We start from the raw sequence: 22,570 nt of genomic DNA on the forward strand, positions 1-22,570 counted from the left end.
ACTAAGAAAAATGTCATGTTTCAGCATCTCTTATTGCAATGAATGTCTGTTCTCCTGTTGACTGCATGGAAGTCTTACTAGGGTCTCATGTGGCCTGCAGGCTTGGTGCACAGGTGCCGTCTGCCATCACTTGTATGACACAACGTCACATTTTGATGATATGAAGGGTCTGAGGTCAAATAAACAAGAGTTCACATCTCTTCCCATCAGTTGCCCCCGCTGTGTCTGTGGGCAAGCTGCCTAACCTCTCGGAGCCTAGGCTTCCCAGTCTCTAGCAGGGGGATGCTAACTCCCGACTGGCATGGCTTTTTTCTAAGGCCTGAGAATATATGAAACACCCAAAATGTTGACAGCATTTGTGAGCATGAAGCGTCGTTTACTTTCTCATCCTGCTTCAGATTAGTTGACTGTGTCACCGGCCGATTGCAAATGTCATCATTGGGAGAACTTCAGTAATCAAAGCTGACGTTCCAGTAATATAACTGAGTTTTCCTCCCTGTGGACTTTCAGTTATGCTGTTGACTGCAGTGAGATTTCCTCTTAGCTATTTTGCACGCCCAAGAAGATAGGCCATAGACTCACCAGCATGTGACTGATCTTGGAAGCGTGATACAGCCCTGGAGCTATGGACTAGGTGTCCCCCCAGTTCCTGGATGGTTCTCTCTGAACCTGGACCACCTTCTGAGCTAACAAGAAGTCCCTAACCATGAGGATGTGCCCCGCATCTCCCCAAAATATCAAAATGTGCTTCCTGATACATAAACATTTGAATATATTTTTGAATAATTTTATGGGAAGTAGAATTGCTTAGTCTGGAAGTAAACCCTTCGAAGGTCTTTTATTCTCATTGACACAGTACTCTCTAGAAAGATCCTCTCATAGCCTTTTCTCTTGTAAACTTTTTATTGAGGTATGACATCATTCCAACAAGTGCCCATATTGTAAGATGACAGCTTAATGAAATTTCAGAAAATAAATTCTTGATCTGTAGGTAACCAATGCAAAAATCAAGAAATAGAATGTTATCAGCACCCCCAGAATCTTCCTCATACCCTTTTCTGTCACTACCTTCCCAAAGGTGATTAATATTCTGACTTCTAACAACATAAATTCATCTTCCTTATTTTTGAACTTTATATAAATGGAATTATACAATGCATATTCTTTTATGCCCTGGCTTCTTTCACTTTGAATTACGTTGTGAGACTCATCTCTGCCGTTACATGCAGCAGTAGCTTTCATTTTCATTGCTGCATAGCATACCGCTGTATGAGTAGACCACTGTCTGTGCACTCTGCTCATGATGGACGTTTGGATTGTTTCTTGCTTTTGGTTGCTGCTTTGACCATTCTTATACGTACCCCTCATGGCCCTTCTGTTGGGTGTATACAAAGGAGCAACACTGCTAGGTTGTACGGTGTACGTATGTACGTTCAGCGTGGGTAGATACTGTCAACTTTCCAAAGTAGCTTTGTCAATTTATTCTCTCCCCAACAGTGTATAAGAGTTCCATCTGATCCTCATCCCGCCACCATTTGGTATTGTCTGTATTTCTCGTCTCAGCTTTCCTCGTAGGTGATTAGTAGTACTGCACTGCAGCTTTAACTTGTATGTTTCCAGCGACTAATGTGTTTAGCAGTTATGCTTTGGGGCCTTTGAATGTCCTCTCATAAAGTAATTATTCAGATCTTTTGCCTATTTTCCTATTACGTTATCTGTCATTTTCTTTTTAATTTGTAGGAATTCTGTATATATTCTAGATCTATGACTACTTTAAAAGATAATTGTATTGCAATTATCTTCTCCTATGCTGTGCCTTGCCTCTTCTTAGCAGAAGTTCTTGTTGAATGCAGTCAGTTAATTAATTTTCTCATTTGTGGCAGTCAGTGCTTTTATGCTCTCCTTATGCAGTCTTTGCCTACCCCACACGCATGCAGGGACTCTCCTGTATTATTTCTTAGAAATGCTATTGCTTTGCCTTTTACACATAGGTCTATAATCCACTTGAAATTGCTTTTTTGGTACGGTGTGAGGTAGGGGTCAAGATTGATTATGGTGCTGCGCTGCCACCTTTGCCTTAAATCGGACGGCTGGATTTGCCATTTACATGGAGGTTGCTATTCTGCCCCATTGGTCTACTTGGCTAGTCCTGTACCAGTACCTCACTGCCTTAAATGTAATGGCTTTATTAAAAAGTTTCAATATCTGGCAGTAAGCCTTCTAGCTTTGCTCTGCTTTTTCAAAATTGTTTTGGTCATTTGGGGCCCTTGACATTTCCGTATGCATTTTTGAATCAGCTAATCAGTTTCCACAAAAACACTCGCTAGGATTTTGATTGGAGTTGCATTGAATCTACAAATCCGTGTTGAGTGAATGGGCGTCCTTATAGTGTAAGTTCTTCCAATAATATATCCCATTGCAAAGACTCTGCTTCTACCAAGTGCCCCAGAGCATCATTACCTGAGAACCAAACTTTGTGTTACTTTTTTCCAGTTTGCATTTCTCAGACCAAGTTATGTTGTATAAATTTAAACCCCAAATCTATGTGAAGGCAGAGCTGTGGTTTTGAATTCCCAGGGAAGTATTTGTTTGTTTATTGTCCACCTTATGTCTGTACTAAGGTTTCTTTCTCATCAACCTGAGTTGGTGAGAAATTTGTTTCTGTTCCATTTTTCCTTTTCAGACTTCTACTCCATGTACGCATTAGAATTCAGTCTCCCTAGAGTTTTTTTTTTTAATTTATGGTAAAATATACATAACACAAACTTTACCATCTGACCAGCTTTTAAATGGTTACATTTTAAATGTAATTTTTTGTGGCATTAAATACATGCATATTGTTGTGCAGCCATCACCATCTTAGGAACTTTTTCATCTTCCCAAAATGAAGCTCTGTACCCATTGAACAGTTACCCCTCATCTCCTTCTCCCTCCAGCTCCTGGCGACCACTGTTCTACTTTTGATTCTATGAATTTGACTACTCTGGGTACCTCATATATAAGGAATCATATAATATTTGGCCCTTTGTAACTGGCTTATTTCACTTAACATAAATCTTAGGTCCATTCTTGTTTGGTATATGTCTGAATTTCTTTCTTTTTAAAGGCTGAATAAGATTCCATTGTATGTATATACATTTTCTTTATCCACTCATCCATTGATGGACATGTGCCCATTGTGAGTAATGCTGCTATGAACTTCAGTGTATCTAAGTCCCTGCTTTCATTTCTTTTAAGCATATAGCCAGAAGTGAGACTGCTGGATTATATGGTAATTTTATCTTTAATTTTTTGAGGAATCACCATACTGTTTGCCACAATGGCTGCACCATTTTAGACTCCCATCAGCAATGAACAGGGTTCCAATCTCCTTACATCCTCACCAACATTTGTAATTTTCTGGGTTGGGCTTTTTTTTTTTTTTTATCCTCATAGATGTGACATACCTCTTTGTGGTTTTTATCTGCATTTCCCAGATGATTAGTGATGCTGAGCATCATTTCATGGGCTTATTTGTCATTTGTATATCCTCTTTAGAGAAATGTCCATTCAAGGCCTATGCCCATTTTTTAATTCAGTTGTTAACTTTTTTGTTAGCTATTTTTCTTATTTGTAGTATCATAGCCTTTTAATCAGCAAATTTGAAGGGCATAGAGATACTGAAATTTTTTATTGTCTTAATTACATCTATTCACTAGAAAGGGTTATTTCTATTTTTTAATTTTTTTCTTATTTCTTTTATAAATTATATATTCATGTCTTTATTTTAATGGAGGATTTATTTCCTGTTGATTTTTAAAAATTCCTTATACATATTAAAACCATGATCTTTCACATATGTTGCTAACCTTTTCCCAGATTGAAATTTGTTTTTCAGTTTTATTACATTTTCAACGTAGAAGATTTTTGTATGTTGTTAAATACCTCAAATTTATTTGGCTATGGCTTCTTTTTTCCTTTTATATTTAGAAAGGTCTTCCCCACTCTGGGACCAAATACATATTAATCTGTATGTTTCTCCATATCCTTATTATATACTTTTTTACTTGTATGACTTCAGTCCATCTGGAGTTTATGTTGTTATGTGGTTAAGGAAGCAGTTCAATTTTTTCCAGAAGATTAAGTATTTCTAAAATCATTTATTGAATAATTCATTTTTTCACTGATTTGAAATGCTGCATTCATTATGAAATAAATGGTAATGTGTACTAGGTTTGCGTTTAGAGTCATCTGTTATATTCTAATGGTTTTGCAGTTATTACTATACTGTGCTTTGGCATTACTATTATAATGTTGTAATTATTGTAGCTTTATAAAAGACTGATAATTGATAGTACAAGTACCCTCTTGGGAATTTTATTTATTTATTTAGCTGCACTCGCCTTTTAGATTTTCTGTCAAGTTTTAAATATAATATTTTAGGAGTAACTACATGAAATTTTTAAGATCATTTCAGCAAAATCTTTACAAATAATGGTATTCCTCATCCAAGAACATAGCATATATCTTTAGTTAGTGAAACATCTTTCATGTCACTTATAAACACTTAGGAATTTTTTTCAAATCCTTTTTGCCTTTTTCTGGATATTTTATACTCTGAGTTACTCTTGTGAGCCACCTCTTTGATAAATTTTCTAACTGGTGAGAGCTGACATAGAGGAAATATGTTTTATATCAATTTTATAATCTAAGATCTTTTAGATTCCATTTCTTATTCATTAATGAAGAAGTACAGTGTTGCTTACTGGTTCAGAGCTTGAGCTCTGGAGTCAGAAACAGCTGTGTTCAGATTCCACCGTCCCACTTCGGGACGCCACTTAACAAACTTCCCTGTCTTTCACTTTCCTGAGCTTCACTGCCCTTTCTGTAAAGAAAGCATAATAATGGCCTTCTGGCAGCATTGGCATTAGGGTTAAATTAATTAGTGTATGCTAAGTGCGTAACAGGGTTCCTGGCACATAGTAAGTTAATTTAGCTATTATTATTGGAGTTATCTTAATACCTACAATAATAATTTTACCTCTCTAACCATAATTCTCTCTTTTTTTGGTGGGGTGGGTAAGGATGTAGGAGGAGGATAGGTAGGGACAGGATATTATTCCATTAGAAATCCCAAAATACGGTAAATATGAGTGGAAGTCTTGGGCTAGTACCTAACTAACTTTAAATGTTGCCAAAATTTTGCTGTAAGTGTACATTGTCTGTAGGTGTGTATTGTACAGTGTTGGTGCTAAGGGGTGCTTTTAGATCTCGTGTATCTCAAGTTACTCTGCAAGCCACTGCAAATGTACACATTCAGCCTGAGAAACATAAGGTGGTGGTTTGCAGATTTAACTTCAAGAGAAATCCATTTCCAAGCAAATCGTTTCTTAAGACTGCATTTCCACACAAATTCCAGATTTCCCACTCATGTTTGCAATTAAACTGAGACAGTCTTTCTTATGTTAAATTTGGGTAATGCTCTTAGCTTACTAAGAATTTCCATCAGGAATGGATGTGGGATTGTTACAGATGGCTGTTTGGCAAATATTAAGGTAACCATGTGATTTTTTTTTTTTTGGTCCTTTGGCCTCTTTATGTGATGGATTATATTAATAGATAGCCTAAATTAAACTCTTCTTACATTCCTGGAAAAGGTCCCACTTTGGACATGGATTTTCTTTTAATAAACTGCTAAGGTTTGATTGCCAATATTTTATCATATTTTTCACATCTGTATACCTAAGGGAGATTGTTCTGTAACTGTCACTTTGTGCTCTTAGATTTTATTTTTAGGAATATGCCAAGTTTTCAAAAATTATTTGGGAAGATACTCATGGTTGGTTTTATTTGTTGCTTTTTTTGTTTATTTTTTCTCTGAAACAGTTTGGAAAACCCAGATCTCCATTTTGAATGTTTGAAAAAAACCTGACAATAATATCTAAACCTAGCACCTCTTTTAAAATAAATTTTGAAAACATTTTTACATTTTTCTGTTCTATTTTTTCTGAATTGACATGAGACAGGTTTGTTAAATGGCATTTTGCCAGCAAATTATTCATTTCATTTAAATTTCGTAACATCCCCGGATGAGTTATTGTAGGACAGCCATGGGGTCTTCCTTCAATCTCATCTCATCTTCACACTTTCTAGCTGGCTTCCTACGTGCCCCTATCTTGGGAAAACCTCTATTTGTAGTTTTCAGAGATTATGTAACAGTTGTCCCTTAGATCTGGATTTGGAATCAGGAAAGGTGAATACCTGTCCTCACGTTTCCACCTTATCTAGACAGAGGTGCTCCCTTGCTCCCTCTTTAAATCTCTCCTTCTCCTTTGAGTCAGTTCTTCCTGCTGTAAGAGCTCCTCTCCAGTCCTCTTGGCTGTCACATCCTCCTCCATCCATCATTCAAGGCTTGGCCTTCCCAAGCGTTCTGCTCTTAGCCCTTCTCATTCTTCATAATCTCTCTGAGTTCTTCTGGCACATCTTACCTATTCTTTTTTATTTCATCCACCAGATGATAACTCCCAAATATGAGTCCAACACAGATATCCCCTCTTCTTCTTTTTTTTTTCCTAAATAAATCTTTTTTTAAAACTTTTTTTAATTGAGTTATAGTCATTTTACAATGTTGTGTCAAATTCCAGTGAAGAGCACAATTTTTCAGTTATACACGAACATACATATATTCATTGTCACATTCTCTTTCGCTATGAGCCACCACAAGATCCTGTGTATGTTTCCCTGTGCTACACAGTACAATCTTGTTTATCTATTCTACATTTTGAAATCCCAGTCTATCCCTTCCCAGCCCCCGTCCCCCTGGCAACCATAAGTTTGTATTCTGTGTCTATGAGTCTGTTTCTGTTTTGTATTTATGGAGTTTTTGCTTTTTTTTTTAGATTCCACGTATAAGCGATCTCATATGGTATTTTTCTTTCTCTTTTGGCTTACTTCACTTAGAATGACATTCTCCAGCAACATCCATGTTGCTGCAAATGGCATTACGTTGTCAGATTTTATGGCTGAATAGTATTCCATTGTATAAATATACCACTTCTTTATCCATTCCTATGTCAATGGACGTTTAGGCTGTTTCCATGTCTTGGCTATTGTAAATAGTGCTGCTATGAACATTGGGGTGCAGGTGTCATCCTGAAGTAGGGTTCCTTCTGGATATATGCCCAGGAGCGGGATTCCTGGGTCATATGGTTAAGTCTATTCCTAGTCTTTTGAGGAATCTCCATACTGTTTTCCACAGTGGCTGCACCAAACTGCATTCCCACCAGCAGTGTAGGAGGGTTCCCTTTTCTCCACAGCCTCTCCAGCATTTGTCATTTGTGGACTTTTGAATAATGGCCATTCTGACTGGTGTGAGGTGATACCTCACTGTACTTTTGATTTGCATTCCTCTGATAATTAGTGATATTGAGCATTTTTTCATGTGCCTATTGATCATTTGTATGTCTTCCTTAGAGAATTGCTTGTTTAGGTCTTCTGCCCATTTTTGGATTGGGTTGTTTGTTTTTTTTTTTTATTAAGTTGTATGAGCTGCTTATATATTCTGGAGATCAAGCCTTTGTCGGTTTCATTTGCAAAAATTTTCTCCCATTCCATAGGTTGTTGTTTTGTTTTACTTATGGTTTCCTTTGCTGTGCAGAAGCTTCTAAGTTTCATTAGGTCCCATTTGTTTATTTCTATTGCTTGGGTAGACTGCCCTAGGAGAGCATTTTTGAGATGTATGTCAGATAATGTTTCGCCTATATTTTCTTCTGGAGGTTTATTGTATCTCGTCTTATGTTTGAGTCTTTGATCCATTTTGAGTTGATTTTTGTGTATGGTGTAAGGGAGTGTTCTAGCTTCACTGATTTACATGCTGCTGTCCAGTTTTCCCAACACCATTTGCTGAAGAGACTGTCTTTATTCCATTGTATATTCTTGCCGCCTTTGTCAAAGATTAGTTGACCAGACATCCCCTCTTCTGAGCTCCAGACCAATATATCCAGCTGCTTTTTGGACAGCTTGTCTTGATGTCATCTGTATATCTTAAATTCAGCCTACCCTTAACCAAACCTGACCTTCTGATAAACATTTGAAAAGATAAATTCCAAAACAGAAGATTTCATTATTGTGAGTTTCTATGGAGTGAATTTTCTCTAATTGCTATACCAGACTCTATCTCTTCTCCTCAGGTATTTAGCCTCAAAGTGATGTGATCAAAATAAATGTCCGGTGAATATGTTGCATGAGAAAAAAACAGAGCAAAGGGGGGAAAATCCAACTTACACAATTAAAGCATGCAATTTCTGGTTCTTCCGATAAACACAAGGGAGAACATGATGCAATCAGGAGGCCTCATGTCAAACCACAACACAGCCCACTGAAGCCTCTTGAATGTGCAGATTCTTAATCACTGTGAATGGTTTTTTTTTTCTTTTTCTATTTTTTTTTTTGCCCCAGAAGGAATAATTTCAATCTGGTTCTGATAATTGAAGAACTCTAGAATTTCATGAACTGTATTAACTTGTCTGAGATAGCAAAGTACATGGTTTTATATGTGATTTGTTTGTTTGTTCTTGTGGTTAGAATTATTTTAGCAAAGTTTTTTTCATAGACTGCCTGTAGGGTGACTTTGGCAGACAACAGGAAGTAAAAACCTGATACACCTCTATTTGTAATAAATCATGGGGTTGAGAATGGGAGACACTTTAAACTTACAAAGAGCCACAAGCAATATGCTAAGTCATCTGGCTTCGTGGCGGGACCCCTTCTGGTGCTTAATTGGACCTTCACTTGTTAGTTTGCCCACAGCCTAGTTGGACAGCTGCACGGAGACCCTGAATCTCACTCTTAGAGCCCAGGCCCCTGGTTCCCAGGCTCTGGACAGCAACTGTGAGACAGACGGAGGCCCGTGGGGAGAGCAAAAGCTTTGACCGCATCCCCAGTGGTCAAACTCATCAAACCATACAGATCCAACTTTGAGAAAGCCTGCTTCCAATGTGTAAAGTTGCTGTAACTGCAGAAGGTACTGAGTTTATTTTTTTATTTTTCCCTTATCGTTCACTTTAAGTTGGGGTCTCTAAAAAAAGAGCATGAGGCTCAGAGCATGTAATTTATTGAGGTGCGCTCTCAGGAGAAACCAACAAGGAGGAGGGGAGCCGGATGGGACTGGAGACTGGCCTGATCAAGGATGTATTCTCAGAGGGGAGAGTACAGCTCAGAGTGGTAGAGCACATGCTTGGCATGCACGAGGTCCTGGATTCAATCCCCAGTACCTCCTCCAAAGAAAAAAGTAAATAAATAAAAATAAACCTAATTACCTTCCCCTCCGAAGAATGTGTTCTGACGTGGTCCTGGCCTGAGTCACAGTGGGGCTTTGGGGGCACAGACAGCATCACAGAGTTATCCCTGCCCTAAGGTAACAGGGCAGGACTGCTTTACTCTGTAGCAATCAGTCTTTGGCTCCAGGGGTCAGAGGAGGGGAGGGAAGGCATTGCATCATCTCCCAGAGGAGACAGTTCGCTTTAACTGAGGGCAGCTCTGGAAAGAGAGTGATCTGAAAACCTTGGGAGATGGGTGTCAGGGCCCCAGTAGGGAGGATCTGGGCACCGACCACACCCAGTACCTCAGGTTTCTACCTGTGCTGCTTCAGCCCGAGCAGTCATTCCCCTTTCCCATGCGCTACAGTTAGGAATTCTGCTAAATTTTTTGGTCAAAAAAAGAGGGCTACACGTGAAAAAAGTTTGATAGACACAGTATGAAGCATATAAGAACTGCTGGCCATGGGAACTGACTGCTTACCCTCTGACACCCCACCGCATCACACAGTAGCAGGAAGATACAGGAGGGAGCTTGGTGGGGAGAGGAGGGCAGGCGCTGATAGCATCTTCTGCCCCCAACCCCCAAAAAACAACATTTTGAGGAGAGAGATGGCATTTGGTGAGATTTCCCTTGGCCAACTGAAAGTGTAGACGTGGCTGCAGGATGAGTGGCCCGGCCGCCTTGTTCCTCCAAGACAACCTTAATAATCTTCTCCTCTAATATGGCCATCCTGTAACCAGGGGATAAGGACCCCTGAGGAAACTGCTGCTGTGGGGTCTGGGAAGGATTTTAGTTAAGTTGATTTGCGTACCTTCACGGGCATTTAGAAAAGTTCTGACTTTGAGGTCATGGACAAACCAAACCCCAGACTTGGAATCAGGAATCAGTGCCTGGATCGATCGTGCCTCTAGATTTAGTGGGGTTTGATCAGCTACGGACAATTCTGTGCCTTACACAGCCCCACACCACACGGGGGCATCCACGCTCAAATGCTTTGAGAAATATTGGGGGAAACGGATAAGGGAAAAGAGAGGGTAAACATGCTCAGAAAGGGGGTGGGGAAAATGCTCAGGTCCTGGGGGTGAAAGCAACAAGTATTACTGAGTGCCCTTTGGAAACCTCTCCTGTTCCAGACTCAGCACCAAACACTTTACTTTCATTGTTTCCTCCCCTGCAAGGTAGATGGTTTCCCAGCCTCACAGAGAAGTAGGTGGTAAGTGTCAAGTTTAGGACATCCAAAACCTGGGCTACCATATTCCAGGTTCAAATAAATGAGTGATTGATACATACATACATACATATATACATACATACATAGTAACACCTGCTGTCTACTTGCCAAGTTAATCCTTTGCCCATGTGTTACATAACTATTGGAGAGTATTAATGGAGCATTTTGAATCCTAGTGCATAGCAAATATTATGGGGAAGGAACATTTGAGATCATCACATGTGATTTTAGGGTTGAGGAAGTGAGCCCCCAGGAGGTTCAGTTCTCCTCCTCGTCGCACAAGAAGCACTAGAAGCCAAAGCCATGGGACAGACCATTTCGGCCGTCCAGCCATTGATGTTTGGCTGGGAAGCTTTATGAGAACCTTCAAAGGATGCCATAGAGCAGTTGGTCGCAAACTTGAGTGGGCATCATGTCAGAATTACCTCGAGGGCCTGTTCAAACACAGATGATGAGGTCCTGTGCTGAGTTTCTGATCTGGTGGGTCTGGGGCGAGGCCTGAGAGTCTGCATTTCTGACAAGGTTCGGGGGATGTCCACACTTGGTACAGAGACCACACTCTGAGAACCACTGCCACCGAGCTAGCTACTCTGCATCCTTTTCGTTGACTACCCTGGCTGTAATTCCAGACAGGCCCCCTCCTGACTCAGGACAGTCTGCGTGCATGTATGGGCTCTAACCAGAGCCTCTATCCCCCAACGAATGGCCAGAGTGAACTCAGCCGGAATGTTTCCAAGTCAAAGGCAGGCAAGACAGGCAGCAAAGGAGTGATCAAATTGAAGGCATTTTCTGTATATAAGGATGCGTGACCCAGGAATCCCACTCCTGGGCTTGTATCCAGAAGGAAATCTACTTCAGGATGACACCTGCACCCCAATGTTCATAGCAGCACTATTTACAATAGCCAAAACATGGAAACAGCCTAAATGTCCATCAACAGGTGACTGGATAAAGATGTGGTATATTTATACAATGGAATACTACTCAGCCATAAAAACCGACAACATAATGCCATTTGCAGCAACATGGATGCTCCTAGAGAATGTCATTCTAAGTGAAGTAAGCCAGAAAGAGAAAGAAAAATACCATATGAGATCGCTCATACGTGGAATCTAAAAAACAAAAACAAAAACAAACAAACAAAAACAAAGCATAAATACAGGACAGAAATAGACTCATGGACACAGAGAATACAGACTTGTGGTTACTGGGGGGTAGAGGGTGGGAAGGGATAGACTGGGATTTCAAAATTGTAGAATAGATAAACAAGATTACACTGTATAGCACAGGGAAATATACACAAAATGTTATGACAAATCACAGAGAAAAAAATGTGACAATGAGTGTGTATATGTCCATGAATGACTGAAAAATTGTGCTGAACACTGGAATTTGACACAACGTTGTAAAATGATTATAAATCAATAAAAAATGTTAATAAATAAATAAATAAATAAATAAATAAATAAATAAATAAAATGACCTTAGATTTCTGATTAAAAAAAAAAGGATGCGTGTACTACAGATGTAGATTTACTAGTGTGTTGTCAGTGCACAGGTGTAAAGATGTGTTCAGTGGGTTATGTGTGTCTGCATTACATGCTTCTAGGAATGTAAGTAATAATAGCTAATATTTATTGGGTTGATTCTGTGTCCCCGACTCTGTGCTGAGGGCTTTATGGGGATTATCTCTTTGAATGATTTCTGCAGCCTATTTTCCATTCACAGAGAGGTTAACAGAGCAATTGGGAATCAAAACCAGGATTCAGACCCAGGCAGCTCAACCATTTCCAGCAGTCAGCTCCCTGGGGCCCTTTGCCACTGATTACATTACCATGCTGCATAACAGCCATGCTTATCTGTGTGTTTGTGTATTTTTGTTTGTTTTGGAGACAGTCCCGAAGGGGAGCAGTCCTTTCTGTTATCTACATTAAAATTGCATCAGTGAGTTCATTTCTCACAAACACACACGTCTTCTTGGTAACACATATTGATGGGTCCGGCAGCAAATTGAGCTTGAAAACCCAAAGGCATGGGTGCTTATTCATGATTCCTGATTGATCTCTGTCTTTGTGTTCAGACATAGCCCATATGGCTGACTCTGGTGCCCTCCATCTGGCCTCTGGCTAGTTAAAATCATTGTGATGTTTGGGACTGGACGTTTAGTGGATTTGAACTCTCTTTATACCACATCTTTACATGGATCTCTAGTAGTCGGTCAGAATGCACCCGTCAAGAACGACTGCCCGGCGTCGTTCCCTCCCCGCGTTGGACAGGCTCCTTCCCGCTGTCCGTCATCTCAATGAACGGCCATTTCTCTGTTTCTACAATGGCAACTGCTCAGGACAGAATCCTTGGACCGACCTTTGGCTTTTTTTTTTTCCTCACGTGCCACATCCCACTCACTAAGAACCCCTGTCAGCCCTACTTCAGAATATGCCCAGAACACACTACTTCTCACCACGTTCACTACCATAGCCCTCACTCAAGCCATCATCCATCTGTGAAGATGCTGGTCCTTTCTCCACACATAAATCCAAAGTCCTCCCCGAGGCCTCTGAGGTCGTCCTACAGGATCAGCCTCTGTGCGTGTAACCTTATCTTTATCCTTTGCCTCCTCCTCTCCCTCTCTCTGGTGGTCCTCAACACACAGAACACATTCCCAGCTCAGGTTGGGAGGACGGCCAGGATCAAAGGGTGCTGGGGGAGGATGCTCCAAAGTGGCCCTGAAAGAAGTATCTGCAACGGGCAGGCAGTATTTGGCCAAGGAAGTTGCACCCTCCTCCTAGGCACTGAGACTGTGGCAGCTAAGCCCAGGAAGGAGTGATTATACCTCCTTTGAAATTCTTCATTTTGTGTATTTAGTGGAGACATTTTCTGTTTCTCTTGATGAGACTAAGTGAAGGGTTTTTTTTTTTTCTATCGTAATGTTTTTAATAAAATAGTTCTTGAACTCATCTATTTTATGATTTTCTTTAACTTCTGCTTTTATCTGAGAAGATGGTAGACTAGTGTCCCAAAGAACCATCTTACCCAGGTTTGCATGTTTGATTCTTTTATGGAGGGAAAGGGGGAGGAGGGGGAAGAGGTAAAGTAAAAAAGGTGGTAAGTTGTTGCAGATATTTCCTGGCTCCAGCTAGACTCTGGAGGGGATGTGTTAATTTCTTTCTTCCTGCAGCCATTCCTAGGTGGACCTGGTCAGGATGCTTCCTGTGAACTAAACAAAGGTATTTTAGCTTAATGCTCAGGCATGGGAGGCAGGGTTCTCAGAGATGAGCCATTATGTGCACTTTAAGCTCTAGGCAACATCCTTTTAGTGATTAACTTGTAGCAAAAGCATAGAATACAAAGCTTAAAGTAAAAGAAACAGGTCCAGTAAGGAGTCAGATTTGTTCTTCTCTATGACAGTACCATTGCTGTCCCCTTGTCACTTCTCCACGTAAAATGAGGAAATTAACACAACTGGCTTACTTCCCCACCCCCATCCCTTCATGGCTTGTGTTTTGTTACTATAACTCGCGGTATTTTTATTACTATTAAAACTAAATTACGTGTCATCTGTTGTAAATTATGTGTCATGTGTTTCATTAAGTATTTATAACAGGTGAATTATCTTCGTGAACTGTTTATACCAGTCATTTGAAGTTAACCATGTTTAAATTATTTCAAGCACAAATCCTTTTATGCCTCGTGTTTTCCATATTTTCCAATGCTTCTGTTTTCTCTGCTCCTGTACTTGGTCTGGGTTGAGAATACTTGGGTCATAACTCCGTCTTACGCTGTTTCTTACTGTAGAAGAGAAACCTGAAGTGAGTGTAAGGTTTCTTTCTTCCTGGATGACCTGTTTTCCTGCCTGTGCGTTTGGATGTTCTTTTATTTTGACACCTGGCCGTTCTGACAGGACACTTGAGTCTGCTGGCAGGACAAACAAATGTCTCTTGTCACTGGGCTGACCCGACACAGAGCGGTTCCCTCGTGGTCAGGTTTTGGCCTTCTTCCCTCATTTAGTGCAAGAACTCTTTTATCTTTGACTAATGCTTCTGCTCCAGTCACTCTGAAGTCTTCAGAATCCAGTTATTTCTTTATATCCTCTTCTCATATTATCTTCTCTAAGGATTTTCAACTTACTCTTTCTTTACAGTAAGTTTTGTACTTTATGAGAGATTTTCAAACTACTCCCACATCACAGGGTCCCCTCACTGCAGGGCTGGTCTTTTTTGCTTTTACCTTTCCCATTTTAAATTTTACTCTGGTATTACTCATTGCTACAAAATCCTTCCATAACCCTCCCTAACAGATCTCTTCCTTTCTAACTGAGTTTGGTCAGCTCAGCTTTCATATCTTATTTAGCAGAGATAATATTTTTCCAAATGTATTGAAAGCACAAAGTAGAGCATATAAAAAAATTTACTTTTTATTCCAGTAGTAGACATTTTCATAACTATGTGCTTCCTTTACTACCTGAGCGAGATCATATTTACTCATTTTATGTTTTAGGGGTTTTCACAGGCACCATGTCACTGGTTTGTGTTTTATGTTCTTTCGTTTCGAAATGAGAAGAGTTTGTCAAGACATCCGGGATGTCTGCCTACAAGCAGTGAGAAAAGTCGCCTGTGATGCCTCTAGTATCCTGCTGGATGTTGGTAGGGCCCTTGAATTACATCTTGAGCTAGAAGGGAGGTCAGTGTAAGGACAGAGCATTAGTTGACTGACACGAGAACCTCGGGGACCACGCAGAATGAACAGACGGTGAGTCTGCCATGAACGCTGCCCATTATCAGTCACAGCAGCGTTGTTGATCGATTTGACTCCATAAAATGTTACATTCATCCTCCATAAACATGTTGAGTGAGTAAAGTCAAAGATGAATGACAAACTGAGAAAAACTCTTGCCACACAAATGGCAAAGTTTTTATAAATCCGTATGACATTTACACAACAATAAAAAGATCTATAGCCTACTAGAAGAAAGGATTAAATCTTGAGCAGTGGGTCTCTCCTCACATGAGCCACATAAATTAGTGGATAAACATGTGAAAAAGAAGTGTATCCCTACTGATAACCAAGAAATTGAAAGTTTTAAAGTTTGTAACCATTTTTTTCCCAACTGGCAAATATTTTGAAAATTAATAATGACAATCATGGACCAAGGTGTGGAGAAAAACACACTCTCCTATACCGATCAATGGACTGTGAATCTAAAAATACATAGATGGCCAAGCAGATGTACTTCCAGCAGGATATCTCTTAGCTGTCTTTGCACGTGTTTACAAAGATGTATGTACGCAGTGTTCATTCCAGCATCGTTTGTACTAGAAGACATACTGGTGAGAGTAAGGATAGGCTGTTCTAACAAAAAAACCCCAACAAATGTTTTAATGTAAGTATAGACACTGATTGTTCTTTCACGTGAGTTTCAGGGCTAGGTTAGCAGTGCAGCTTCTCTGTTTGTAGACTTGCGAGGATTCATCTTCCTGCAGGATGGCGCTGTGCCATCCTCGAGAGCACTGGCACAGCCTCTGCTGCTGAAGCAGGACCCACACCATGTCCGTCTGTCCTGCTGCGGATGTGCAAGGGGCTGAGGGGTTGGCGCAGGCACGCGCGCAGCCCTTGCGTCTCGTTTCACAAGTGAGACATATCATTATTGTATTATGTTCAGTGAGCAAGAACAAAGTCCCCTTTCTTCATTTATTTGCCAAGAGTTTTGGGAAATGTCATGAAGCCGTACACCCAGGAAGAAAATGAAAGTGGATTCTGGTAAACAAAAGCAGGTCTCTGCATTAGGAAAATAGTAGAAACAGTCAACTGTCCATTGAAAGAAGTAACTAATGAATCTAGTACCTCCATTAGACTGCGACTAAAGAATGAGCTAAATTTCCCATGCTTTCTTATTTCTTTTTTCAGTCACAGGATGGAGTGTAGTGCTATGAAATGAGTATCACGGATCTGTCCATGTATCTCCCCGAGTGAGATGGAAACTTCAGGACAAGGGGCGTGTCATTGCCTCTCCTTGTCCCTAGTGAAATAGATGACAGCAAGCCGTCAATAAATACTTGCTGAAGTGAAAAGGTCCTCCCACCCGCTTAATGTAAAAGGCATTTATTAAGTGACTGCATGAATCCTCCTAAGTAGCTTCCCCACTGCTCAGGTTTTCCCAGTGTCTCTACTTTGTCCTATATCCAGTTTCTGTCTCTTCACCTCTGGCCGTAGTTTAAAGGACATTGTCCTTAGAGTCCAACCATATCAACCAGGGAACAGTCAGACAAGTTTTAATGAATAAGGGAGTGCATCAGTATAAACTCATGGCCTTTAACAGTGATACAGAAAGGTTGATATAAAAATACAGATATGCGCATATGGGCGTATGAGTCCTCATTAATATAGTTCCCAGTTCTGTCCACTGAGACAGCTCAAGTCAGACACCCCAGTAGCAGTGAGTACATCTAGTGCCCAGACAGCAGTCGTAAAACTAACCAGGGCTCCTTGGAGAAATGCTGGTTGCAAGACTACAACAGGGGAAATACAAGATAAGGCTGGAGAGCCTTGTAGTTGTAGAAAGTAAGGAAATGTTCAAAGATAAAAGGGGTGAGTTGCAAACGACACAGATTCAAACCTAAAGGAGCTTCCAGTGACCAAACCTGGGACAATTTGAGCAACAAAGTAAATCACGGTAGTACTAACTTGTACCTCATGGATTAAAGTAAATATCCACTAATCCATACTCATAGAAATAAATAATTGATGGAATAAATAAACAGTAAGGAAGAGGAAAAGTCTGTAGTACAAGGCTAATTAATTAATATGGAAGGGTAACGGAAGTAGAGTGTCACCATTAGGGAAACGCCTGCTAATAAGCTTTGCAGGCCAGAATCATCGACAGATGTCGAAATTAGAGGACAGATACGTGATGAGAGACAAGATACTGCATCATCTCAAAGTAGTTCCCCCGTGTGAAACTTGTTCATTATGAGGAGAAAAACAGTAACTTTACCTTGGAGCAGCCTGGCAAATACCACCTTAAGCCAGTAGCCAAAGTGAGCACCACAAGTAACGGGACATATTGGCATCAGGTACCTCCTAATATGCTCCACTGAGAAGAATGCATCACTTCTGTCCTGTTCTTAACAAAAATACATAACCTCAGTCTAATAGTGAGAAAACATCAGCCAAACCCAAACTGAAGGACATTCTACAAAACAGTGGTCAGTATTCTTTAAAATGGTTGACATTATGAAAGACAGAGACTGAGGACCTGATACACAGATTGAAGAGACTAAGGAAACATAGCTAAGTGCAATGTGGAATCCTGGATTGGATCCTGGGCCAGGAAGAAGACATTATGAGACCACTGGCAAAATCGAACAAGGTCTGCAGATGAGCTGACAGCTTTAGTGGTAGCTTCCTGGTTACAGTCAATTTACTATACTTATGTCACATTAGGGAAAAGTGGGTGAAAGGTATATGGGGACTCCACTATTTTGCAATTTTCTGTATGACTAAAATTATTTTTAAACAAAAAGTTGAAAAAAAGAAATAGGTTATGTAATTTATCACTGGGTTGCTTTTTCATAGAGAAGTAATCCTAAGCCCTGCTGAACTGAAAATTTCAGAATAATTTTCTAAAACCTAAGAACTAATCAGTTAAAATTGTTTAAAATCAGTAGTTCTTCCCCCCTCCGCCTGATTTGGTGTAATCTAACTCTGGGACTTTTTTTCTCAATCACCTGAGAGAAGCAAATCTGTTGTTCATTTGACAAAAGAAATGGAACTTACCCCTTATCTTTAGCTAGATGGTTAAAACCAGAGAAAGCATCAAATGAGGCTTTAAACAGAGTTGAGAGTCTAGTTGCTGCTCTGATTCTCCAAGCTGCCTTTAAAGCTGCAAGCTGTTAAACTGAAAACTGTTTGCTACGTTCCTATAAATCTAATGTGCAGCTTTAGAGGTGTTCTGTGGTGCTTTGAAAATGCAAAGTCAAGGATCAGGCCCAGGGCATGAAATACACAAAGGATTCAGCATATAAATTGACTTACTCCATTAGCCACTTTTTTAAAGGCCTAAGTAAGCTTTTCTTGAGTTAATATAATACAAAATAGCTGAACCAGGGTATTGAAAATGTCTCCAGAGGCGGACTCAGGAGCTTAGGTTCAAGTTCCGTTTTTCTTTCTTTTTTTTTTTTAATAAGCTCCGTTTTTCTTAATTGAGGTATAGTTGATTTACAATAATATATTAGTTTCAGGTGTACAACATAGTGATTCAGTATTTTTATAGATTATACTCCATAAAGTTATTATAAAATTCTGGCTATCTACCCTGTGCTGTATGTTACAGCTTATTTATTTTATACCTAGTAGTTTGAACCTCTTAATCCCCTTCACTTATTTTACCCTACCCCCATCCCTGTGGTAACCACTAGTTTGTTCTCTATGAGTCTGTTTCTGCTTTTTGTTACATATACTAATTTATTTTTATTTTTTATACTTCACATATATATAAGTGAAAACATGCAGAATTTCTCTTTCTCTGTCTGACTTATTTCACTAGGCATAATATCCTCCAGGTCCACCATGTTGTCCAAAATGGCAAGATTTCATTCTTTTTGATTGCCAAGTAATATTTCATTTCATTTATGTATGTGTGTGTGTGTATATGTATATCTTTATCTATTCGTCTGTTGACAGACACTTGGTTTGCTTCCAGTCTTAGCTATTGTAAACAGTGCTGCTGTGAACATTGGGGTGCACGTGTCTGTTGTAAGTAGTATTCTCATTTTCTGTAGCTGTACCCCCAGGCATGGAATTGCTGGGTCATATGGTAATTCCTGTGGCTTTGGTGGGAAATCTGAAGTGAGTATAGGCTGCACCTTCTCCCAGGGTGTACTGGCAGCTGCCGCCTTGGAGGGAGGTGGGGCTGGAGTTGGAGGGACGAGAGCTGGAGCCAAGTGTGACACGGCTCTCCTCCTAGGCTCAGTGGCAGTTGCCGCTCTCCTAAGAGGCAGGACCAGGACCTAAGATGCTGGAACAGGAGTCTTGAGGACGTTGGGCCTCCCCCTGGAGGAGTGGCAGTCTCCACCTTGGTTGGGGGCATGGCCGCGGCCCAAGGGGCTGGAGCAGCACTCCTGGGCTGGCTCCGTTTTCCCCTGGTGCATGCGATGGTGGTCTCCACCCAGGCAGGGGCCAGTGCAGGCTAAGAAGGGTCGTGCTGCTGCGGTCCTGGCAGGTCCTGGGAGCAAGCAAGCCTGTGAGCACACACTTTAAGAGCAGAGTCTCAGTTTCTTACAGCCCTCTGATGAGCCCCTGTGGTTATTATCATCAGACCAGCAAAGGGGTTTTATCGTCCTGGTGCCAGACCCCAGGCCTGGAGTGCCTAATATGAGGCCTGAATCTGTGGTTCCTTAGGGAAGAGCCCCGAGCCTGCAGTATCCCCCTCTTCTGAGTCACCCACTAGGGCTGGGGGTCCCAGCTAGCTTGCTCCACCCCTTTCACCAGACTCCTTGTGGTTCTTACTTTACAGCTTTGCTGGTAGGAGAGCTGTCCTGCTAGTTCTCTGGCTGTGCTCAGTGAGAGATGCTCTACATGTAGTTGCAGTTTTGATGTGCTGTTTGGGGGAGGAGAGTGCAGGGTCTTCCTGCTTTTCCATCTCGATCCACTTCCCCTGGGTTCAAGTTCTGATCTTGCCACTAATTACATAAAGTATATGCAATTAAGTCTTCAGTGGGGGATAGGCTCACCAGTTCGTTAAGTAGGCTGAACCCACGGGGATGCCTTCAGCTGTCAGCTTTATTTTTCTCCTGTCACTCTCTTCTAACGTGGTTGGTTGGAATTCTGTTCATTGCCTCTTGACAACATTTTGGGCAGATGTTTGGGCAGATGTCAAGGCTTTTGTTGTTGCTCATAAGAGTCTCATTTTCAGGTAATAAAAGTTCAGTTCACTGAAAGTGGAATGAAAGTCTGATAGTTAACGCACTGTTTTTCTGCTCACCCTCACCACCAGCCTCCCCCTTGCCTCCATCCACAAACACGCCAGTGAAGCCCTAACCCCTGGGCTGAGAACCTGCCTTGGGAAGATGAGCCGTGGTCTCTCATTTCAGCCAGCCTCCACCTTGTTTTTCTCCTCCACCTTTCACACTCCCACTCCCTCTTCTGCACCAGTGGAGAATTTTATCCACGAGACTCCAGGAGTCCTCAGTCATGTCTCGCTCTGGAGAGCTGATGAGTAGAGGTGAACCTTCCTAGTGCTCTGGGGGCTGATGCGACTGTATGGAGAAGTCTGCGCGCCTGCGAAAGTCCTCAGCCTGCCCCCCCCCCCAGCGAGCGCCATCTGGAGTGACCTCCTGCCTGCGCAACCCCGCGTGTCCCCCGCAGCCAGCAGCGCCGCGGCTCCCTGCTCTGTGCGGCGTTCGGTGCCCTGCGGCAACGTGTCCCTGGGCCAGCCTTGGAACTATGTGCCTGAGAGCCCTAAGGAGGTCTTTACAGGCCTCATCCTATCTGTTCAAGGTGTCTTTAAGTTGTAACTGCTCAAGAAAATGTAGGCTAGGGAAATTTTTCTAGAATCCTCTGTAGGGTGCTGCGGTGAGGAGGTCTGGCGGGGAAGTGCGCTTGAGTTTTAGTCAGTCAGTCAGTCAGTCAGTCACATATGGACTCATTCTTTCAGTGTTTATTGAGCACCTGTCATGCTCCAGGCTGTCTGAGATTCTGAGACAGAAGTTACTAGAACAGTACTAATTTTCTGCCTTCATAGAGACTACATTCTGGTTTGGGAGTCAGATCATCAACAGGCAAATAAATGAGTATAAAATACAAAATACAAAATCATAAATCAACATCAGCTGCCTCCTGATATACTTAGAAGGTCACAGCATCACTTTTGTAGTAGTTCTTTCAAAAATGTGTAATCCGTGTCCAATTGGGAAGAAGTTCCAGGCAAGCCCAGACTGAAGACTATTCCATGAGACAACTGTTCTGTATTCTGTAAAATAAAGATGTCACAAAAGACAAAAGCTGAGACACTATTCCAAATAAAATGAGACTTAACAAAATACATGAAAACTAAAAGCAATGCCTAATCCTAAATTAAATCCCAAAGCAGATTTTTTAAATGCTATGAAATCTATTATTAGTATGATTTTCAAAATTTAAATATGAGTTGCATATCACATAATAGTACTGCATCAGTATAAGTTTATTACATTGTATTTATGTGACAAAATAATCTTTGGTGTCCAAAACCCAGCGCACTGAACTATTTTGACAGTACATGGGTTGGGGCAGGGAGGAGGGGCAGGGGGCAGAACCTCTTTCTGCAGCCTGGCTTGGCAGCGGGTGGAGTGGGAGGCTCACACAGGGCCTGTGGGAGCCTCCTCGGGGGCTGAGGGTGTCGGGAACAGAGCAGAGCGTGGAGCGGGCCTCACCCACACAGCGGGAGTCTGCGCCATTGATCGTGATTGACTGATCATAAGAGAGTCTGTTCTGTCTTTGCTTTGCAGCTCCAGAAACTAAAACGATCGCTCTCCTTCAAGACCAAGAGTTTACGGAGCAAAAGTGCTGACAACTTCTTCCAGGGAACCAACAGTGACGGGAAGCTGCAGGCAGACCCGCTGGCTGAGGTCAGCCCCGGCTCCAGCCCTCTCCCGGTCCCCGGAAGCCTCACGTCCACACCCACCAGGGCTAGCCTCTACCCAGGCGGCGGCGGCAAGGCCCACGCCTTCCAGGAACACATCTTCAAGAAGCCCACTTTCTGTGACGTCTGCAACCACATGATCGTAGGTAAGCCTCCCCCCAACCCCCTTCCAGGTCCCCACATCCATGGAAAGCCAGGTAAGAGGGGTGTACCGGGGTCCAGGTCCCGGTGGACTGAGCTGAGCCTCAGAGACCGACAGGCAGGAGGATTGTTTGGGAGCGTTTAGGGGAACAGTATTTGTCAGAGGAAAGGGAAGCAGGGCTGGGCAGCGGGAGTTGGGTTGTGGTGTATGTGGTTGTAACGAAGCCTTCAGCTGATCCCCGGAGAGCTCTAAAGCCATGTACAGTCATCTTGCATTGAGGTCA

At 41.6% G+C, this 22,570-nt stretch overlaps 1 protein-coding gene across 3 annotated transcripts in view; it reads left to right on the forward strand.

Moving 5' to 3' along the window:
* The window catches only part of STAC (SH3 and cysteine rich domain), a 200,596-nt gene that overhangs the window by 106,904 nt on the left and 71,122 nt on the right, over nt 1–22,570 (forward strand). For all 3 annotated transcript variants that reach the window (XM_015236270.3, XM_015236272.3, XM_006200631.4), the window contains one exon: nt 22,012–22,291. In XM_015236270.3, the coding sequence (XP_015091756.1) occupies nt 22,012–22,291 (280 nt within the window). The remainder of the gene's footprint in view (nt 1–22,011; nt 22,292–22,570) is intronic.

The sequence above is a fragment of the Vicugna pacos genome, chromosome 17, assembly GCF_048564905.1.
Source record: "Vicugna pacos chromosome 17, VicPac4, whole genome shotgun sequence".
Lineage (NCBI taxonomy): Eukaryota > Metazoa > Chordata > Mammalia > Artiodactyla > Camelidae > Vicugna > Vicugna pacos.